The sequence below is a fragment of the Pleurodeles waltl genome, chromosome 3_1, assembly GCF_031143425.1.
Source record: "Pleurodeles waltl isolate 20211129_DDA chromosome 3_1, aPleWal1.hap1.20221129, whole genome shotgun sequence".
In the NCBI taxonomy this organism is placed as follows: Eukaryota; Metazoa; Chordata; class Amphibia; order Caudata; family Salamandridae; genus Pleurodeles; species Pleurodeles waltl.
The window spans coordinates 1,220,229,756-1,220,251,136 of NC_090440.1; the positions used below are offsets into that span (position 1 = coordinate 1,220,229,756).

At 47.0% G+C, this 21,381-nt stretch overlaps 1 protein-coding gene across 2 annotated transcripts in view; it reads left to right on the forward strand.

Annotated features, from left to right (window-relative positions):
- Window positions 1-21,381, forward strand: part of SLC37A2 (solute carrier family 37 member 2) — a 1,507,897-nt gene that overhangs the window by 599,975 nt on the left and 886,541 nt on the right. For both annotated transcript variants that reach the window (XM_069224551.1, XM_069224550.1), the window contains exon 6: window positions 16,115-16,191. In XM_069224551.1, the coding sequence (XP_069080652.1) occupies window positions 16,115-16,191 (77 nt within the window). The remainder of the gene's footprint in view (window positions 1-16,114; window positions 16,192-21,381) is intronic.

The window sequence follows — 21,381 nt, forward strand, 5'->3', positions numbered from 1 at the left end:
TAGTCTCCCAAGAATTTTTGGCATTGTGTTACTAAACTAAAGTACCTTTATTTTTGTAACACAGAGTTTTGTCTTTCATGTGTGTGAGTACTGTGTGACTACAGTGGTATTGCAAGAGCTTTGCATGTCTCCTAGTTCAGCATTGGCTGCTCTGCCTACAGCTACCTCTAGACAGCCTGGCTTCTAGACACTGACTACATTTCAGTGTTGAGGGATAACTGGACCTGGTATAAGGTGTAAGTACCTTTGGTACTCACTACAAACAAAGCCAGCCTCCTGCAGTAAAGCAACACATATTGGGTTCTGCTTTTGAGGAGGAATGAGTAGCTGTCAATTGAAGCAGAGGAAATTTACGGTCTCTGTTAATGAGATGTTACTATTCAAGGCTGTTGGCTTTTTTAATGAAATGGCCAATAAGGGCATTGCATAGTTCCTGGTGTTTTCTACAGCCGTTAATGAACTTGTAGGGTTCTGCAATTCAGAGATCATTAGCAAAAAATCTTAAGTAGGGGATTTAGCCTTAGAGCTGTAATGAGAATAGTTGAATCCTTTAGCTTTAATGATAGATATTGTGTGTATGTATTGCCTCTAGAGCCAAATTTGTGTATTTCTGGCTGCATGTTTTCTTTCATTGCCGTTTTGAGCCTTCTGGTTTCTATGTTATATAGCTTTACATCTGAATTGAACTATCCCAATTTTTTGTGATGTTTGATTGGGGACCAATGCATCAAAGGTGTTTAAAAGCTAAATTTGGGTTTTAATTTGCTGAGAGACGGTTGTATAGTGGTAAGGTTTTCCTGTAATTTTTTTTCTGATTTTATTCAGGGTTTTTAGACAAACCTGTGATACTATTAGTGGATGATATATTGCAGTGGTTCCCAACCTGTGGTCCGTGGACCCCTGGGGGTCCGCAAAGCCTCCTCAGGGGGTCTGCGATTACTTACAAAATTAATAATATTAACAGATTAGACCCCGAACTTTCAGTAATGTCTCAGTTGGGGGGGGGGGGGGCATATTCTTATAATGGTTCAATAGGGGTCCTTCGGGCTCCAGTAATGATAAAGTGGGGGTCCACAGAAGCCAAAAGGTTGGGAACCACTGATATCTTGCACTGAGGAAGTTAAGGTTAAAGTGACTGATGTGGTGATCCCCCCCCGCCCCAGCTTGTTTATATGTTTCCCATGACTGTGATCAGACCTTTTGATAATATGGTGGCATCAAGAGCATGGCTACCCAAATGACTAATTGATAAGTCATATGATTCAAGGTTATCAGATAGGCTTGTTGCTTGAAGTAGAGATTGCTTGTCAGACCATAGCTTAAAATTTCCTCAGACACAGAAGTTAGGATGGTTTGTTTGTGAATGCAAAGTTCTGTGGTGGTGGTTGATGGACACTAAGGAAGGAGAACGAGAAGGTTGAGATAGATGAGCAGCAAACTACTAGTGATTCATATTCTGAGACTGAGTAGTCCAGATTATGTACATCAGTATACTATTTTTGTCACAAAAACGAGTCCACCACAACTCTTAACAGTGGGCTATTTTTCTACTGCAGTTGGTAACCCTCAGGTATAGCCTTATAAAGTCTACGTGGAACATTATCTCCTAGCCAGGTTTTGGCAATGAGCAAGATGTGTTGGATGACGTCCTCTAGGATATCAGAGATGTATATTCTGCTTTTGCTCACCAATCTGAAATGTATTAGTATGCAGGACAGTAGATTGGTAGTGGCTGTAATCCTTTGTTGGTTAATAAGGATATTGACTCTTGCTGACTGGGCAGTAGATGGCAGGGGGAGGTGTTACACAACTCTGTGGCTCAATAGTAATCAATGAAGGTTGTATTCCTTTGTTGTCTCCACTAGTGGATTCTCTGGTGATTCATCTGGTAGGTCTGACAGCAGATATGTGGTTAATTTATTTTTGATGTTCTCTCGGTTTTGGTTAGGTTGTATTGCTTTCCTTGTTGGTTGTCCTGAGATTGTTAAGAGAATGTGAAGTTGTCGGTTTGTCTTGCAAGAGTGTATATCTTTTGAGGGATGTTGCTGAGGGGATCCTGTAGTGTAGAGATTTGATTGACCCTTTTCTTGATTGTTCTGAAGGCTCATAAGCTAGCAGTTCCTATGATTGCTCTTGTGGACACTCTTGTAGTTGCTGTTTGAATTGTTGTGATTAGTTGTCAGTTGCCAGTTGTAGGTCCATACGGTTGAATATAGATTATGGAATGGCATAGGACCACAGTCTGAATTCTGATTATTTGGTGTAGTTTGGTGAGAGGGACTTTTGTAGGGTCAGCTTGTAATCGAATATTCCACAGGCAGGGTGTTTGGCCATAGGACCATTGCAGGCTCTAACAGACAGAAACTGGAAGGACGCCACAAGAGGACATCCTTTTTTTTAACAACTCTTTTTATTGATTATTTGCAATGTAAACTATAACAATACAGTGCAAGACATGCAAGATCCCCCACATAGTTTCTTCCTAGGAGAGACATACACGGTTATCTGTACATGATATCCCATGCATGGCAAAGTCAGTGACATTTCACTCCACGCTACACAATGGCACAATAACATAACTAAGTCACTTATACCCTTAATTCACAAGAGAATCATAATAAACAAGTTGGTTGTCTTAGCAATAGCACTTCATAGCCGACTCACATCAGTCAATCCTCTGTATTGGTGCTGGCCTCATCGAGGCCTCATGAACCGTAAATCGGTCCAATAACTGACCCCAAGCTACCAAATCTATCGCTGCGTTAGCATCTGTACGTGCCAACCACATATGTTGTTCCTCCTCTACTCCCCATTCCAAGAGATCCTGCAACTGTGGATCAACCAGGGGTCTCCTGAGGCTCATCCATCCTATGGCCACCCAGTTTTTTTCCAGCAGAAGGGCCAGCTTTGCCAATTTGTGCAGAATCTTCCACCCTTTAGATCTAGACACCACTCCAAGCAGGCAAGCCAACGGTGTCAGGACAATCTCTAGGCCTATTGCCTCCACAATCTTAGGCCCACCCACCTCCAGAACAGCTGTACCCCCCTCACAGATCCACACCAGATGGAGAAAGGAAGAATCCCTTGCACCACAGCATGTACTACTACCCCTCATAACAGAATCAGTTTTGTTCAGTCAATGTGGCATTACAGATGTCCATGCACAAAGTTAAAATGTAGGAGTTTGAATCTATTATTGCATGAGACTGTGCGTACCAGCTATAAAGTCTTAGCCCAGTTGGTGTCTACTATTAGGCTCCCCAATTCCCATTCCCATGCTCGACGTGCAGCGTTTTTTTAACCGCATCCTCCAAAAGCACCTTGTAAAATAATGTAATTAAATGACTCCCCTCACCCCTCCCAATCAATTCTAACACCTTGGATGTCTGTGGGGTTGCTGGGAAATCTTGCCACACCTCCCTCACAACACAAGTTTTGTGTAATCTAAAAAATTCCCTTGGCCCAGTTCAAATGTCTCCCATGCTTCCTGAAAGGAAAGACACATTACAATATAGATCTCCTGCCACCATTAGCCCCCACTCCGTTGTTCCATGGTCATGTGATCTTATATCTCTCGAAATGGGGCTAAGTCCCATAATTTCAGTTCCCTGTCAAATGGGGTATGACAATGTACCTTCTTGACCGCTTGTTCCCATATTTTCACACTAGTACAAACTAGGTACAGGTGAGCCTGATCTGAGCGATGACCTCATCAGGATCCTGGCTAGTGTATCAGTGCTGAGCATCCTCTCAAAGTTGCTTTTCCCTCGTGTCCGACTCCACCAGCAACCTCACATCATGCTGAATTTGCGCTGCATAATAGAACATCCTGATATCTGGGATAGCCAACCCACCCTCCTCTAAATCCCAGCAAAGTGTGGACAGGGCCATCCTACTATGGCATCCAGACCAAATCAGGGAGATCAACAAACTATCTAGTCAAACAGTGCCAGGCCAATGGAAACAATGAATTCTGCACCAAGTAGAGACTGCGTGTGTAGGAAAGTACCATCTTACCTGGTATGTTACCCCATATTTCACTGTACATATGTTTGAGTCTGTGTCACTGGGACCCTGCCAGGCAGGGCCCCAGTGCTCATAAGTATGTGCCCTGTATGTGTTCCCTGTGTGATGCCTAACTGTCTCACTGAGGCTCTGCTAACCAGAACCTCAGTGGTTATGCTCTCTCTGCTTTCCAAATTTGTCACTAACAGGCTAGTGACTAAATTTACCAATTCACATTGGCATACTGGTACACCCATATAATTCCCTTGTATACAGTACTGAGGTACCCAGGGTATTGGGGTTCCAGGAGATCCCTATGGGCTGCAACATTTCTTTTGCCACCCATAGGGAGCTCTGACAATTCTTACACAGGCCTGCCACTGCAGCCTGAGTGAAATAATGCCCACATTATTTCACAGCCATTTTTCACTGCACAGAAGTAACTTATAAGTCACCTATATGTCTAACCTTCACTTAGTGAAGGTTGGGTGCCACGTTACTTAGTGTGTGGGCACTCTGGCACTAGCCAAGGTGCCCCCACATCGTTCGGGGCAAATTCCCCGGACTTTGTGAGTGCAGGGACACCATTACACGTGTGCACTACACATAGGTCACTACCTATGTATAGCGTCACAATGGTAACTCCGAACATGGCCATGTAACATGTCTAAGATCATGGAATTGTCATCCCAATACCATTCTGGCATTGGGGGGACAATTCCATGATCCCCCGGGTATCTAGCACAGAACCCGGGTACTGCCAAACTGCCTTTCTGGGGTCTCGCTGAAGCTGCTGCCAACCCCTCAGACAGGTTTCTGCCCTCCTGGGGTCCAGGCAGCCCTGGACCCAGGAAGGCAGAACAAAGGATTTCCTCTGAGAGAGGGTGTTACACCCTCTCCCTTTGGAAATAGGTGTGAAGGGCTGGGGAGGAGTAGCCACCCCAGCCTCTGGAAATGCTTTGATGGGCACAGATGTTGCCCATCTCTGCATAAGCCAGTCTACACCGGTTCAGGGATCCCCCAGCCCTGCTCTGGCGCAAAACTGGACAAAGGAAAGGGGAGTGACCACTCCCCTGACCAGTACCTCCCAGGGGAGGTGCCCAGAGCTCCTCCACTGTGTCCCAAACCTCTGCCATCTTGGAAACAGAGGTGTTGGGGGCACACTGGACTGCTCTGAGTGGCCAGTGCCAGCAGGTGACGTCAGAGGTTCCTTCTGATAGGCTCTTAACTCTCTTGGTAGCCAATCCTCTTAACTTGGTAGCCAAACCTCCTTTTCTGGCTATTTAGGGTCTCTGCTTTGGGGAATTCTGCAGATAACGAATGCAAGAGCTCACCAGAGTTCCTCTGCATCTCCCTCTTCACCTTCTACCAAAGGATGAACGCTAACTGCTCCAGAACGCTTGCAAAACCGCAACAAACTAGCAAGACGACTACCAGCAACATTGTAGCGCCTAATCCTGCTGGCTTTCTTGACTGTTTCCAGATGGTGCATGCTCTGGGGGTAGCCTGCCTTCACCCTGCACCAGAAGCTCCGAAGAAATCTCCAGTGGGTCGACGGAATCTTCCCCCTGCTAACGCAGGCACCAAAAGACTGCAACACTGGTCCTCTGGGTCCCCTCTCATCCTGATGAGCGTGGTCCCTGGAACACAGAAACACTGTCCAAGTGACTCCCACAGTCCAGTGACTCTTCAGTCCAAGTTTGGTGGAGGTAAGACCTTGCCTCCCCACAATAGACTGCAAAGCTGTGCACCGCATGATTTGCAGCTGCTCCGGCTCCTGTGCACTCGTCCAGGATTTCCTTTGTGCACAGCCAAGCCTGGGTCCCCAGCACTCTGACCTGCAGTGCACAACCTTCTGGGTTGTCCTCCGGCGTCGTGGGACTCCCTTTTGTGACTTCGCGTGGACTCCGGTTCACTTTTCTTCTAAGTGCCTGTTGGGGTACTTCTGCGTGTGCTGCCTGCTTCTGTGAGGGCTCCCTGAGTTGCTGGGAGCCCCCTCTGTCTCCTCCTCCAAGTGGCGACACCCTCCTGGGCATCAGCAACACCCAAAAACCTCTAACGCGACCCTTGCAGCTAGCAAGGCTTGTTTGCTGTCTTTCTGCGTGGGAACACCTCTGCAAGCTTCATCGCGATGTGGGACATCCGTCTTCCAAAGGAAAAGTCCCTAGTCCTCTTCTTTCTTGCAGAACTCCAAGCTTCTTCCAACCGGGGCAGCTTCCTTGCATCTACAGCTGGCAGTTCCTGGGCTCCTGTCCACTCGTGACACTGTCGCGACTATTGGCCTTGGTCCCCTTGTCTTGCAGGTAGTCAGGTCCGATAATCCACTGTTGTTGCATTGCTGGTGTTTGTTCTTCCTGCAGAATCCCCCTATCACGATTTCTGTGCTCTCTGGGTGTACTTTACTCCTACTTTTCAGGGTCTTGGGGTGGGGTATTTTTATAACCCTCACTGTTTTCTTACAGTCCCAGCGACCCTCTACAAGCTCACATAGGTCTGGGGTCCATTCGTGGTTCGCATTCCACTTTTGGAGTATATGGTTTGTGTTGCCGCTATACCTATGTGCTCCTATTGCAACCTATTGTAATTCTACACTGTTTGCATTACTTTTCTTCCTCTTACTTACCTAATTTTGGTTTGTGTACATATAACTTGTGTATATATCTTATCCTCTTACTGAGGATACTCACTGAGATACTTTTGGCATATTGGCATAAAAATAAAGTACCTTTATTTTTAGTAACTCTGTGTATTGTGTTTCCTCATAATATTGTGCATATGATATAAGTGGTATAGTAGGAGCTTTACATGTCTCCTAGTTCAGCCTAAGCTGCTTTGCCATAGCTACCTTCTATCAGTCTAAGCTGCTAGAAACACCTCTTCTACACTAATAAGGGATAACTGGACCTGGCACAAGGTGTAAGTACCTCTGGTACCCACTACAAGCCAGGCCAGCCTCCTACAGCGTGGGAGAAACACTATCTTTGGGACTGCTGGTCTACTCATCGCAGACCACGGCAACTTGTTGCGAAATGACACTGAGCGTTCCAGACCAGACACAACCCTTTCTACATTAAGTGTCCTATTAGCTGCCTCAGTGTGGATGCCCCAGATGCCTAAATATTGGAAGCCCTCTAACTCCCAACGAAGGCCCACCACTGGTAACCCATCTAATGATCTACCATGAAGTGTACCCAGAGGGAACAAAAGTGATTTCTGTGCATTCACTCAGAGGCCTGTGACAACCCCAAACTTCATTAGTAGTTGTAATAACAGGGGCACCAACTCACCTGATGATCTAAGGTATACCAGTGATTCACCCAAGTAGAGTGAGATTATATGGGTGGAGTGACCCACCAGAATCCCCCAGATATCAATTTCCCTGAAGCCACAGGGCTAATGGCTCCACTGTTAAGGCAAAAAGGAGTGTTGATAGGTGACACCCTTGTCTGGTCCCCTTAACCACCACCCAGGAGTCCGAAAGTGCAACACTTATCCAAACACGCACAATGGGCTTGGTGCAAAATTTAGGGCCAAACCCCACCCCCTGTAATACGGCTATCAGAAATTTCCACTCTACAGTATCAAAATGCTTTTCATGGTCTAACACTAGTCCCAGCTCCTGTGCCTCGTCCACGATTTCATGTAGGACATGGGTTAAATGACGTAGGTTAAAGGACGTACTTCGGGGCGGTATAAAACGCATTGGTCCTCATGGACCAACCCTTGAATTACTCCACACAGTCTGGTGCCTAATATTTTGCAAAGGATTTTGACATCGCTATTCAGTATGGTGAGTGGCCCATAAGAGGAGGGATCCATGGAGTACCCTCCAGGTTTAAGCACAAGGGAAATAATACCCTGCTACATCGATTCCAGCAAGCCCCACTCGTGTGTCTTCCTGAACACTTCTAATAGTTTCTCCCGTAGGAGGGTGGAATATGCCTGGTAGAACTCTACAGGGTAACCATTCCTAACCTCCCCTCCCCCGGGGGCTCTGGATTTCTGTAATGCAGTTATAACTGCACCCACCTCTAGAGTTATATCTTCTTCAAGTTCCCTCTGACTGTCGGGTGTCACCTGGGGAAGTTCTAAACACTGTAGGAACCCTTGTATAATCTCATTGGACACCTGGGGCCAGCAGAAGAGACTTTTTTTAAATGCTCAACCAAGATTGCTAAAATGTCCCTTCGACTTATGACTGAGACTCCAGCCGAGTTCTTAATATGCAGGATGTGAGGTGAAGTTGCTTCTTGTTTCAGTATCCATGCTAACAACCTGCCCGACATATCCCCTTCCCTATGCAGTCTCTGACGATAAGTCCTCAGTATTAACTTGTCCATCGTTTCCCAGGTTTTACCCACTTCTCTCCTTAATCATTAGATGTTCTCTTTGTTAGTCAGAGGTGAAGGATTTCAGGACGCTGCACATCTGCTAGTCATCCCTCCAGGATCTTAAGGACGCATTCCAGCTTCCTACGAATTCCACAGGTGGTACCTATACAAGCCCCCCTTGTTACAACCTTCATTGCCTCTCATTCAACTGCCCTCATTTCCGTGGTGTTCCAATTTATTCTCAAATAGTTCGATAATGAGGTGGTTAGTGTCTCACTGCAAGCACTGTCTATCAGGAGCTCCGGTTGCATGTGCCAACTCCCTGCCTCCTTGTCACCCAACCCCCAGCACAGGCACAAAAACACAGGGGAATGATCTGACAGGAATCTCCCCAAACGTGCCATCTCCAACATCCAGGAGTAGTCTAGGTCACCCAATAAGAATAAGTCCAGTTAACTGTACGTGTTGTGTGTCTGTGAGTGGCATGTATATTCCTTTCCTTCCTGGTGTAGTCCCCTCCAGCCATCCAATAATCCCAAATTGTTCATAACTGAGGTAAGTGAACGCACCAGCAAAGGCTTAGAACCCCACTGTGGGGGATGTCCATCCCTCTCCCCATCTAATATGCAGTTGAAATCCCCTGCCCAAATAATGGGAGAGCCCAAGCCAGACTCAAGCACCTCTAAGATATTGTCATAAAAAGAACAACCATCACTGTTGGGGGCATAGGTGTTTAGTATTGTAATAGGCTCCCCGTCCAGTGTCCCCTGAAGAAGCAAATATCGTCCCTCTATGCCTGCCTCACTATAGGTGTGCTTGAAAGGAACTCCTGGTGCCACCCACACTGCCACGCCCTATGCTTAAGAGGAATATGATGCGGTGAACAACTGTCCCCTTCATTTCCTGGCTAGTTTCTGTGATTCGTCATCCATCATGTGTGTTTCTAGTAAACATGCCATCTGTATCTTACGGTGTTTAAGACAGAAATGTACCCTGTATCACCTGGAATAATTGTGCAGCCTCCTGACATTCCACATCATTATGTTTACTTGCCTAGGCATGGGACCATTTCAGGCATCTCCCCACTCCAACCTATGTGGGTAGGAATAGTTCTCCTGTGACCACCCCTAAGTCTCCCATTGCTCTTTGCACTGCAACAAGAACAAACAGATCCACTCCCCAAAACATAAACTGCCTTCCAGCACCTCCCCCACTTAAGAGAAGGGAGCAACTCTTGTATCAAAGAGTGCACAGTAGTGAACAACCCCAACTCCCCTACGCACCCCGGATAGACAGTATAACAAGAAAACAACACATACTGTAGATCCATGTGTATATGTGCTGCCAGGACTAACAGCCTAAACCCAAACCCCTCAAGAACGAAACCTACCACATCCATGGAGGTAGCATGCCCTGGAGCACATTGTTCCGTATCTGCATTGTAGTCATTTTCACACCCAAGAGAAACAGTGGGTGTACTCATTAAGGTAACACAGAGAGCCTACAAGTGCCCAGCCCCCATCAAACCTTGTCCAACATCAACCGCAAACTCCTCAAGATAGTCTCACTCAGGCCTCCCCCACGAGACAACCAAACTGTAAATACAGTTACCACAGAGATGTAGCTTGTGGAATACGAACAGGAGAGAGAGCCTGCAATGTAGACCTTCACCAGAATCCTTTCCTATGTCCATCCCCGATTACTCTTCTTGTGTCTCACCATCCAAAACTGGTGTGGGATCCAGGGAGACCGCTGCCATGGTACAGTCTTGTATATTGATCCTAGGGCCACCCCCTACCAGGACCCGGCAAGGCATCCTCCCTGTCAATTTTGTGCACCCTCTAGTTTAGACTATCGGAACCCCTAGCATGCTCTGACCCAGGGGGGCCGACCTGGTCCCCTAGGTGGTTCTTTATCCCACATTTCAAGCCACCTCCAAACATCTTCTGGATGATAAGTGGGACTTACCCCCAGAGATGACCCACAGGCGTGCCAGGCACAACAACCTATACTGCACACCCATGGCCAAAGCTTGGCCTTCACCTAAAAGAAACTCTTCCGTGAGTTCTGTACTTTGTTAGTGAATTCCGGATTAGAGATCTTATGATTTTCAAAAACACCATTGTTGGTTTCACGGGCAGCCCGTAGGACACAATTTTGATCACTGTAGTTCACGATCCGAACAATGATGGCCCAGGGGGGCACCCCATATTTCAGTAGGGCAACCATTGCCCTGTGGGCATGTTCTATGGTAAACATAGTGGACAAACCCACTGGTTTAAGCACATCCCTGATCCAACACTCCACAAAAGCCTCTGCTCTCTCCGGGAACCCAAGGAGAAGGATGTTATTCCTCCACAACCTGTCGTCAGCGTCCTCTAGCCTTGCCTCCAGTATTCCGGATTTTGAGGTAACTTGCGCCAACTGTTTGTGCAAGGTGGCAACCTCTGTCTGCAGTTCCATGCTGGAGCCCTCTGCCACTTTGACCTTGTCCGAGACCTTTCTGAGGTCCGTCAAAAAGAGATTCACTTCCAAGGCCACAGATTCTATTATTCCCTCCAGAGCCACCCTGTAGCCCTGTGTGGCCGCAATAAGTTAAGCCTGAGATGGCTTCTCCACAGGTACAGCTGTGTCTCGCTCCTCCCTCTGCCCAGCATGTTGTGTTTGACGCTGTGGGAGAGGGGCAGAGGTGGTATAGTGTTTCATAGTGTTGCCCTGAGATGGAGAAGCTTGCTTGTTTCATCCCATCAGGTACCAACCAGGGGGAGGGGCAAGAGTCAACCCCCTCTCAATCATGGGTGTGTCACTCCCAGAGTCCCTGCACAGTTACCCTCCTCTGCAATCACCACAGCATGCAATGTATATGGGAAGTACTGCCCTTACAAGGCTGCAGGTAATGGCTCCAACTAGCAACATCCCTCCTAATACAGCCCCCAGGACACGGCACCAGCAGGATGAACAAACTTAGGGCTCACCCCAAGGGGGTTAACGCTTCAGTCAATATGTGTCACGTACAGGTCACTCTGATCGCAGAGCCAATATTGCAATCTGTTGGTGGCCCTGTAGTCCCTGGGTTTGACTGCACCCTCTGGGTAGCCAATAGAGTGATAGTTATTGATGCTGCTATGGTATCCATCCAATAGTGCCCCCCGTAGCTCCTCCGTCCACCTTCACTCACCAGTGTCCAGTGATAATTCTGGATGATGGCCCTGATTTATCTATGTTCCGTAGTGAGGGGGTGACACCTCAAGGGGTCACAATCCAGGCTGAGTGGCCCACAGTCCTCCCTTTTGCCACGGCCCCTATTATATACCGCCTTACCAGGGCCACTTTGCGATGAGTACCGACTGCAGGATCAGCGGTGCCATCGATCTCTTCTCTGCTTCTCCTCAGTCCCCTCTAGCACTGTCCCAGGCCTGACCAGGACCGTCCGCACCGTGATCCAGCTTCCACACCGCCGCTAAACAAAGAACCCACTGCAGCACCGGCATCTTGATAGGAGGGGGGGTGTCAATCCACACTGCCACACCCCCGAGCCCTCCACCGGCCTCCGCATCCAGGCCCCAGCGGGCGTATACTCCTCGTACAGCTGGGGCTGCGCACACTGCACAGCGCACCGCAGCACCAGGATTAAACCCCTCCCCCCAAGCCAGGTACAACTGAGGGCCTCACTGCTGACCCCACCCAGGGCGCAGACCAGACAAGGGACACCAGGGCTAACTGCAACCTCCACAGAGTCGGCCTCTCCATCAGCTGCCGTGAGACCCCGGCCCACAGCAACAAATGGCAGGGCCTCACCCCACTTTGCACCCAAGGGGGAGCCCCAGAGGCTCCGGGATGTGCAGGGCATTTTCAGTGCCCAGTGGCACACCGAGGAGCCCCCCTCGTGGGGGAGACTCAGCAAGATTCTGTAGGATTAGGCTGGACGGAGAGGAGCTTCCTAGAAGCGCATCCCACCGGTGATCTTGCTTGGCCACTCCCCCTCTAGAGGACATCCTTAACCTCTGTGTTTTCTTCCTGGATGCCTTAGCTGGACTCCACAGAAGAAGAGGTTTATGTAGAGGTGAAAGGGGTTGGGAGGACCTTACGGGGGAACTTGTCACTTGCTGCAGGTAGCTAGTTGGTTGATTCTGTGTGTGAAAACTTGGGTTACTGGTTGAGGGTTGGGGTAAAAGCCTACACAAGCAGAAACCACATTCCATGTCAGGTTGATGTCACAACCAAACCCCAAGTTAACTTGTGCTCAACCCTCTGGTAGTTTGGCACAGAGCTTTCAGGCTCAACATAGAGGCAATGTGTAAAGGATTTATGCAGCACTCCAAACAGCAATAAAGCGAAAACACCACACATGATAAATCCCACAACAATGTAGAGACATGGGCCCTCATTATGAACTTGGTGGTCGAGGCCGCCATGCCGGTGGCAGCAGAAATTACCGGCATGGCGGTCCTGACAGTCACGCCGGTGGCAGCAAAAATTACCGCCACTCGCCTGGCGGTCTCGACAGCCACATAATGAAGGTAGAGAGGGCCGCTACAGGTGGCCTTCCACCACTGCCAGACTACCGCCGACAGGCAGCCTGACGATGGCGGAATTCTTCATCCAAAAGGGCAGCACTGCTAGCAGCGCTGCCCTGCGGATAAAGAACCCTTGTTCATCCAGCCATTCCCTGGCGGGTTCCCCTGCCAATAAAAGGCTGGTGGAAGGAGTGCTCTGAGGGCTCCTGCACTGCCCTTGCACTTGGTATGGCCCCCGTGCAGGCGCTCATCACGCAGGTCACTGCCCGATTTACGGGAAGTGATGTGCGCGACGGGTGCTGTTGCACCTGCCACACATCAGTATTGACGATGGCTCCATGTGGAGCCGTTGGCAATGTCCCAGCCCAGCAGAATGTTTATTATTCAGCCGGTGGGGTCTCAAGGGGCTGGTAGTGTGTGATAAGACCGCCAGCTTGAACAGGGTGGGCAAAATAACGATGGGCTAGGATGCTGCCACAAGTAATTATTAGTGGCTGTGATTAATTCAAGCATTCATCCGATATTTTTATATAATTTAATTTAAAAAAATGAAGGTAGGCAGCCTGAAAACCTAACTCGACACTCTATTTACCTCACAAGACCAGCCACTGTGTGCAGAAAACAACTAAAAGCTCCTGGCCTTGCCCCAGGCAAGCACCAGACATACGCCAGATATGCAGTTTGAGCCTTATTGTTAAATTCAAAACATCCGCCTTTGTAATCAGTTGCCTTGTTTGTAGATAGGGCACTCTGTTGCCTTTTCAGAAGGGCAGCAGGTTTAGGAAAGATGCATTGTATACAAGAAGTCTCATGTAACTGAGAACATAGTGTAGATCTGGTTGTGCTGTATTGGTTTTATTGGTTAGCTGAAGAAGAAAATGCTCAAAGAGGAGCTCAGAAGAGATGTGTTTTCAGTGTTGATTTTTCCAGGTGAAAAGGGGCACTGCAAAACTCCCAAACCGAACAGTTCCACAGAAAGAGAGTTGCCACAAAGAGGAGACAGACCCCTCTCCATTTGCATTTAGTCCTAGGTACCACTAGACAGTTTACTTAGTCACTGCAGAGACTTTGAGAGGGACATAAGTATTTGATCTTGTCCGTCAGGTATGTGGAGGGAGATCCTTCTTGACACCTATAGGGCAGGCATGCTAATTAAAAGGTCAATCTGACTTCAACAGGGGGGCAGTATACTTTTTTATTTGAGAGGATCTGCTGTAGTTTTAGTTCAAATACATGGTGCTCACAAAAATCCTGACCTTCTTGTAGCCTCTTCTCTTGGTATGCTAGCAGGATGGCATAGAAGATGCTATTATAGCCAAGGTGAGAGCTAATAAGTGCACCATGTGTTTTTGTCACATGTTCTTAGTTTCTCACCTGAGTTATCATGAGTACCCTTTCGCCAAAGATTGTGGAGTAGCACAGTGTTCATTCTCTTGAGGAAGTAGTGTTGCCTCGGACTAGTATTTCACCGTTTGCCCTTTTTACTTTCAGGGTGGTTTCCGCTCATCCAGAAATCATTTACTTTGAGACCCTTGCAGAAGGGCAAAATTTGGGCTTGTTTGCTTGACATGTAGGTATTTCTGTGTACGGCATGGAAGTGTAGGGAATGATGTGCGAATACTTAGAAATTGGACTTTGAAATTGATGCTGAAGATGTATGGTGAAATACGCAAGGCCACGGAAACCTATGTAATAGGGTCAATGTGCTGAGAGGAGGACAAACCTTGGATTTTTTGTGCAGCTCATGGTCAGACAGGAAGGAATTTAACTATTTGGGAACGTCCTCTGAGAAGTTATCTATTGACTACAGTTGGTGAGAATGATGTTGCGGTGCATCACATCCGAGGAAACGGGGGCCCTCCTTACGAGTGCCCCGGCCCCGGATAAATATTTATTGCATCTTCTAAAATCCAATTCCCCACGAATCAGAATTTAGCAGTTAAGATAATTATCTCCTAATGTAATGTCTTTCATTTAAATCTGTCAAAACCTCTCCAACGTCCCTCTGTCCGCCCATACATTGTTGCCTACACCTCAAATACCACTACATTGTCAGGGTATTCTTAATATGTAATTTACCAATTGCCTCAACACCTTCACCTCGTAATGCCTTTGACCTCATCACTAGAAATGTCTCTGCCTTTCTAGAGCCAGATCCCCCACCTCTGAACTTACATTTATGCTCACCCTTTTTTAAGGCATTGGTAATGTAATGGATGACAAAATGTACATGAGAAAACCGCATGATGGAATAACCGGGGACTATCTAGCATTGGTGCCACAACATTGTAGTGAGTGGGCTTAATTTCCGCTATTACTTATTGAAACGCAATAAACATCAATTATATAACAAACAAATCTATTCTAAAAGACTTCAGTGACACCGTTTTAGTTCTTCCTGAGGTCTGTCTGTCAAGTAAAAGCCTCAGGGCTGTAGAGAGACATGCAGTAGCGCCAGGTACTTTTGTGATGCTCCCTAGAATGCATCATCGGCAGCAGAGATTCCCTATATCTCTGATCCAGATAGCCAGAGATGTGTGAACTAATTTCCAAAGATTTGCATCTGGAGAAGCGTGCCCAAGAAGCACGCTTTAGGGAAGGCGGTGTGTGTGGTGAAGAGAGTTACTAGCATTTTGCCCACTTTTACCTTCCAAGAATCTTGTAAAAAGCAAAACCCCTACCCCTCTATGCCCACTCCAGACCTCAGGAAAAGGTGTGAAAGAGTGGTGCAGTATCTTTCCTTTAGTGCGTCCGACAGGGACAAGGTATTGAACACAGTCTGATGTAAACCCCAGTTCAGTGTTCAAGGCTACGTTAGTAAACGGTTTTTGGTACAATAGTTTCTGTAAGACATCTGTAAGTGATAAATCATGGCTTATCCTTGATTAGCAACAAACTAAAAGTTTACACAGTTTAAACGATTTTGTGAGATCACTTTATTAGTCACAATGTAGAATGAGGCCTCGTGCCATGATGAACTTGAGAAGTGAGGTGCTTGGAGGAGGCCGTTTCCCAAGCCCATGTACATTACTTTACACTGGGAAAATAAAAAAAAAGAAGGATGTCCCTCAATACTATGGAGATACCCTTAAGCACTGAGACTCTATAAATGTGTAGGTAATGTATTCACTATAAAAAAACAACAAAGATTGTTTCAAAGAACTTCAAATGTGTGGCCTTTACATAATAGATGATGTCGTGTGTCAGTTGAATACTTGGAATGACAAGACTGACTGAACCCTTATTTTTTCTTCTCTCCAGATTATTAATGGTTTGGTTCAGACAACTGGCTGGCCATCTGTGGTAGCATGTATGGGAAACTGGTATGGGAAAGGAAGGTAAGGACAGCTGCTAATTACCACGTTTCTGCTTTACATGCACAGTGGTTCTAAAATCTGCGCCGGACAATTACAGAGTAGTTCTAACTGTTATAGGTTTTCTCATCTCGGTTTAGTATTTGAGATATGCACACTGGCGATGCAGTTATGTTGCATTTATAGTTGTCAATTTAACTTATTTTTCATTTCACTCTGCACGGTTAATCTCACCAGTTCAAAATTAATATCCCCGATTCGTGCTGTAATCGATGATTCGCAAACTTTCTGCTGATGACCTTTAAGCTACAATTTCTGACCTTTTGTTGGGCGGAGCACCCCACTGAAAGAAAGGAAACTAAACAATATTTCAGTCACCTTGATCAACAGATGCATCACTTCCACTGAAACTGTAGAAGGTCCACATGTCACATCATTTTTTCATCATTTAGTTTTACGTTTTGGCATAGTGGTGCACTGGCACTAACGACATTGCAAGAGCCCAAGAGTACTGTCTTTAAGAAAAATAGTGACAACACTGATTAATCTTGTTGCAGTATATTAAAACACAATTCAGTGAATGCAAGGTTGGCGATTTCTATAATGCAACTGAATGCAATAGTAACTTGTAAACTAGGCTTATGTTTATTTGACAATTTGTGAGGAGAAGTCACTTCACTGACCCTCGCCCCCAGTCAGACAGTACCTTGGACCGATGTGCATCCTTAATACTGTATACTGATGCAAATAGGAAAACGCTGCAGCTCCTTTCTGCTGTCCTAATGCTTTGAGTTATCCCATTAGTCTGATTCTACTTCCTCTTCACATTTCTAATGTCAGGAGGTGTGTCCAACCCTGGGAGACAGTCACCCTGTTGTCTGAGTTTAAACATGTAAACTCCTCTACAAGTGTGCCTATGCAGCACCACCTCCATTCAGAAACGTCTAAAGTTGAATACCAAAGCAGCCCAGTAGACTGGGATTAAAGTGGGGCACAAAGCAGGTTTGTGGGAAGGTCATAAGGGCGAGGAAGCAGAATCAAGTTGATGAGATTACCAGTAAGTAATCAGAACAATATCTTCTCGTTACTTCTCGGTTCCTCCAAGTCCCTATGTCAAGATATACCAAAGCATGTAGAACCGGCACCAGTTGCCAACCAATGCGGCCCATAGAGACTGAGAAGGACCAACCCCGGAAAGTCAGCATTGCCCCAAGTTTCAGTGCCAATGCAAGCTATCAAGCAATAGAAGCACAAAAGGCCGAGGCACAGCAAGTGTTCCCATAGGAGGTGGAGACCAGCATCAGGGGAAACCCATAAAAGGCATCAGGACAGCAACAAGAGAACCAAAGAATCCAAAGAAAGTAGTTTGTCCCACAGTCAGTGATGCAGGGAAAGAGTCAGAAGGGATGCAGAGACACCAATATGAAGACCCTCATGCAAAGCAGGCTCTGCCCAGCTCAAGCACAAACTAGATCAAACAGAAGAGAATATCATCAGACTTCACCATCGGGTGGAGACAGGAACAGTAGCATCAAATGAGATGGCCCAAGCTTCCTACTGAAGAAGTCCTCCCACTACTCATGAAACACTCCACAGACCAATGTACATTCACCAACTACAGACCCATTTCCTTACTACCATTCCTGGTTAAGGTCCTACAGAAGCTCATCAACAGCTGTCTTACCGAGTACCTCAGCAACCACCAGCTCCTCAACACTACACAGTCCAGCCTCAGACCTAACCACAGCACCAAAACAACCCTCACTGCCACCACAGATGACACCCACAATCCTGGACAGAGTAGGGGCCTCCTTCTCCAGGAACTCTCTGTGACATTGAACATTCTCCCACCCTATCCTCATCTGATACCTACAAGGGATTGGAATCCAAGGTCCTGCTCTTCACTAGATTTGCTTTTTCCTGACTGGTGGGACTCAAGCAGTTAGCCTGGCCCCTTACTCTTTGGATGCCCCCACCCTCGTCTGTGTAGTACTGCAAGGTTTGTCTTTCTGCCCAACCCTTTTCAACGTCTACTTGATCCGCTGACCACGGTCTTCTGTTCCCACGACAGACATCCTCTCCTATGCCGAGGACAAGTAATTTATACCCTCCCTGTCGATTAAGACTCCTTACACATGAACAAGTTCACTGCCTACCTGTTCAAAGTCACTAACTGGATGAAGTCCAGTTGTCTCAAACTCAGCACCTGTGATCTTCGGCAACAGTTCTTTGCAATAGGACTTATTTTAGTGGCCAACCAAACTAGGACCCACACCCACCCCACTCACAACACCAGGAACCTTGCGTTTTATCATACACTAGAAAATGGAGATGACCATGGAAGTCAACACCATAACAGCATCTTGTTTCCACGCCCTAAAGGTGGTGAGGGATTTCTTCAAATGGTTCATGAAAAACATCTACAAGACAGTCGCACTCTACCTCATCACCAGTAACTTGGACTTCAGAAACACCATCTATGCCAGAATCAGCAAGCAAATCTCCAGAAGTCTACAAACCATCCAAAACTCAACAGCCGGACTTACCTGTAACCTCCTACACAGCACTCATACCAAACCACTCCTCAAAGAGCTTCATTGGCTCCTGATACACAAACTTGCACAGTTGAAACTCCCTCCTCATCCCCATCTTCAGAGCACTGTACAACAAAGCCCTTCCCACCTTAACAGTCACATCTCCTTGCACAAATGTTCCAGACACCTCCACTCAGCCAGACTCCTACTCGCATACATCCCACCCATATACAGAAGCAGACCTGGAGTTCGGGCCTTCTCCTATATCACTACTAAAGCATTGAACGACCTCCCACTACACATTAGAGGCTCCTCCTCTTTTCTTGATTCCTGCAAAAAGTTGAAGGCATGGCTTTTTGAATATCCCACCCTCCCTCCCTTGGAAGATAGACTTTAACCAGCTCAAGACAAGGATATCCTCCTGGGTGGTTATGTGCTATTACAGATTCAAATAACAGAACATAGCAGATCTGAGTAAGGAAACAGACTTCAAAACTAAACCAGTCTAAAGCAACCTTTAGTATGCCGGAGAAGGGCCACAGATATTCACTACAGCCACTCAAAACAGGGCAAGGGAGTACATCTGCCTGAGCAATGTAATAAATGCAAACGAAGGGGTTAGCCTGAAGCAATGCCAGCAGGACCAAACAAGGCTGCTGATCAGTGTTGTAAACACAGAAATGGAAAATCCAGGCCACAGAAACAGGCACATCGGGGTAACAAAGAAAATCAAGAATGCCTTGGGGCAAAGTAGACCCTGCTCAAAATCCTGGACCCATCATGTTACTGGATGAGACAATCACAGGACGAACACAAAGCAGATGGCCTACTCACACCAGAGCTTAGGCAGCCCCTTGTGGTACAGGAACTCTTGAATACAAGGTACTCAGGCACAGAGCCACTGAAGCGCCTGATGCAAGGAACCAAACTGCCATAGTCAAGCAAGGGGAGATGTATCGCCTGCCCAGCTGGGAGCACTGGGCAAAGACTCAACAAGAAGGCACCCTCCAGTAAGCAGAGTAGACCCAGGGATTATGTTCTTGTTCCAGCAAGGAACATGGGAAGAGAAATTAGAGAATCCAGAACCAACAGGCTCAATATAAAGGGCACAGCAAAAAAGAGAAAGCACTTCCTGGGTAAAAGAAGGCACCAACACCACATTCCCAGAATACTGTAAGAGCAGGGAAAGCCCACATAGAACACAAATCCACATGAGGGGCATGCCAGAGCACCTCTCCATTTAAAGTCCCTAAACAGATAATTTGTGAGGTGCTGAAGAAGCAGGAAGAAAAAAGGCCAAGAAAAAACAGCCTGTATCATTCCACGCTGTCCACCCAGAGGTAAACATCAGTGGGAGAAGGAGGAGACCAGCTAGAAGAGAGAAGTAACCAGGATGCCTAAAGATTCAGAGAACCAAACTCCAAGACTATCATGGTCTAAGTCACAATATACAAGGTGAACAAGTAACCTTCATAGACAGAATGCAAGTGCTCCACCAAAAGAGCAAAGGCACCCATCTGCAGGCCTACAGAGAGCAAGGAGAGAGACCAGACACAAACCTTACAACTGATAACCAGACTGTGCCTACAAAGGTAGTTAGGGCCACACAAGTAAGCTGTAACACCCCCATCATGGCTGCAAGGGAAGGAAATGCTTCAAAGCAAAAGGTCTGCCCTGGTGAGCACAAAGACCAACCAGTCCACCATAGAGTGAGGCGAACATCATCAACAGGACCAAAGTTCCCCTCTCCCAGAAAAGGTCAAGTCCAAACGAGAAACATATGAAACGGCCTTCCACCATACCACGTGCCAAACATGCAGGATGTGGGTAAAGCCCAGAAAAAAAGGAAGCCCTACCGGAAGAACTAAACGCCAACCTGGGAGGTCACAGAACCCCACCTTAACCCACCTTCCCCAGAACAGGAGAGGCGACACAGAACTGTCAGAGGGGGGCAGAAAGCAGTACTGAGAAACTCAAGGCCAGCTTCAACTCAGAGAGAAAGCAAGAGGAGCACACCTACACTGACCAAGAATACACAAGGGAACCAAAGCAGAAAAGGGCATAGGTGCTATCCTGGAGTGAAAATGCTAACTACGTCACAGTTGTTACAAAGTGATGAGGAGCAGGGTAGAGCACCTAAAAAACCCTAAGTCTAAAATAGATTTGGGAAGGGTCAATGCGCAGGCAAGGTAGCAGAACTAGTCCCCCAACAGTAAAAAGGAAGGGAAACAACCCCAAACAAACCACCAGGGGAAACTGAAGAACAATCTACAAGCACTACACCTAATCAGGGGAGAGTGAAGATTATGACAGAAAGCCAGTCAGCTCACCATGCCATATCACACAAAAGTGCTCAGCTCCTAGGCAAGTCCGTGCCACAGTATAAAGCACAGGGAAAAGTCTGGCAGAAAGCCTAAACTGGAACATACGACCCACACATAAAAGGATGCCTACTCGCAAAACGCAGTCATGAGGCCAAAGTAAGCAAGGGGTAAAGTGCTCCCCATGCAAACAATATCCAAACAATGAACAGGGCCACCCATCCGACTGAGACACACAATATCCAGTAAGAGGCAATGTGTAATGGAACATTTCACAAGCATCAAGCTCAGCAGGGAGCAGAGTGGGACTCCCAAACCAAGCTGTGCCCCAGGAAGAAAGGGTGCAGAGTCGCCCACCT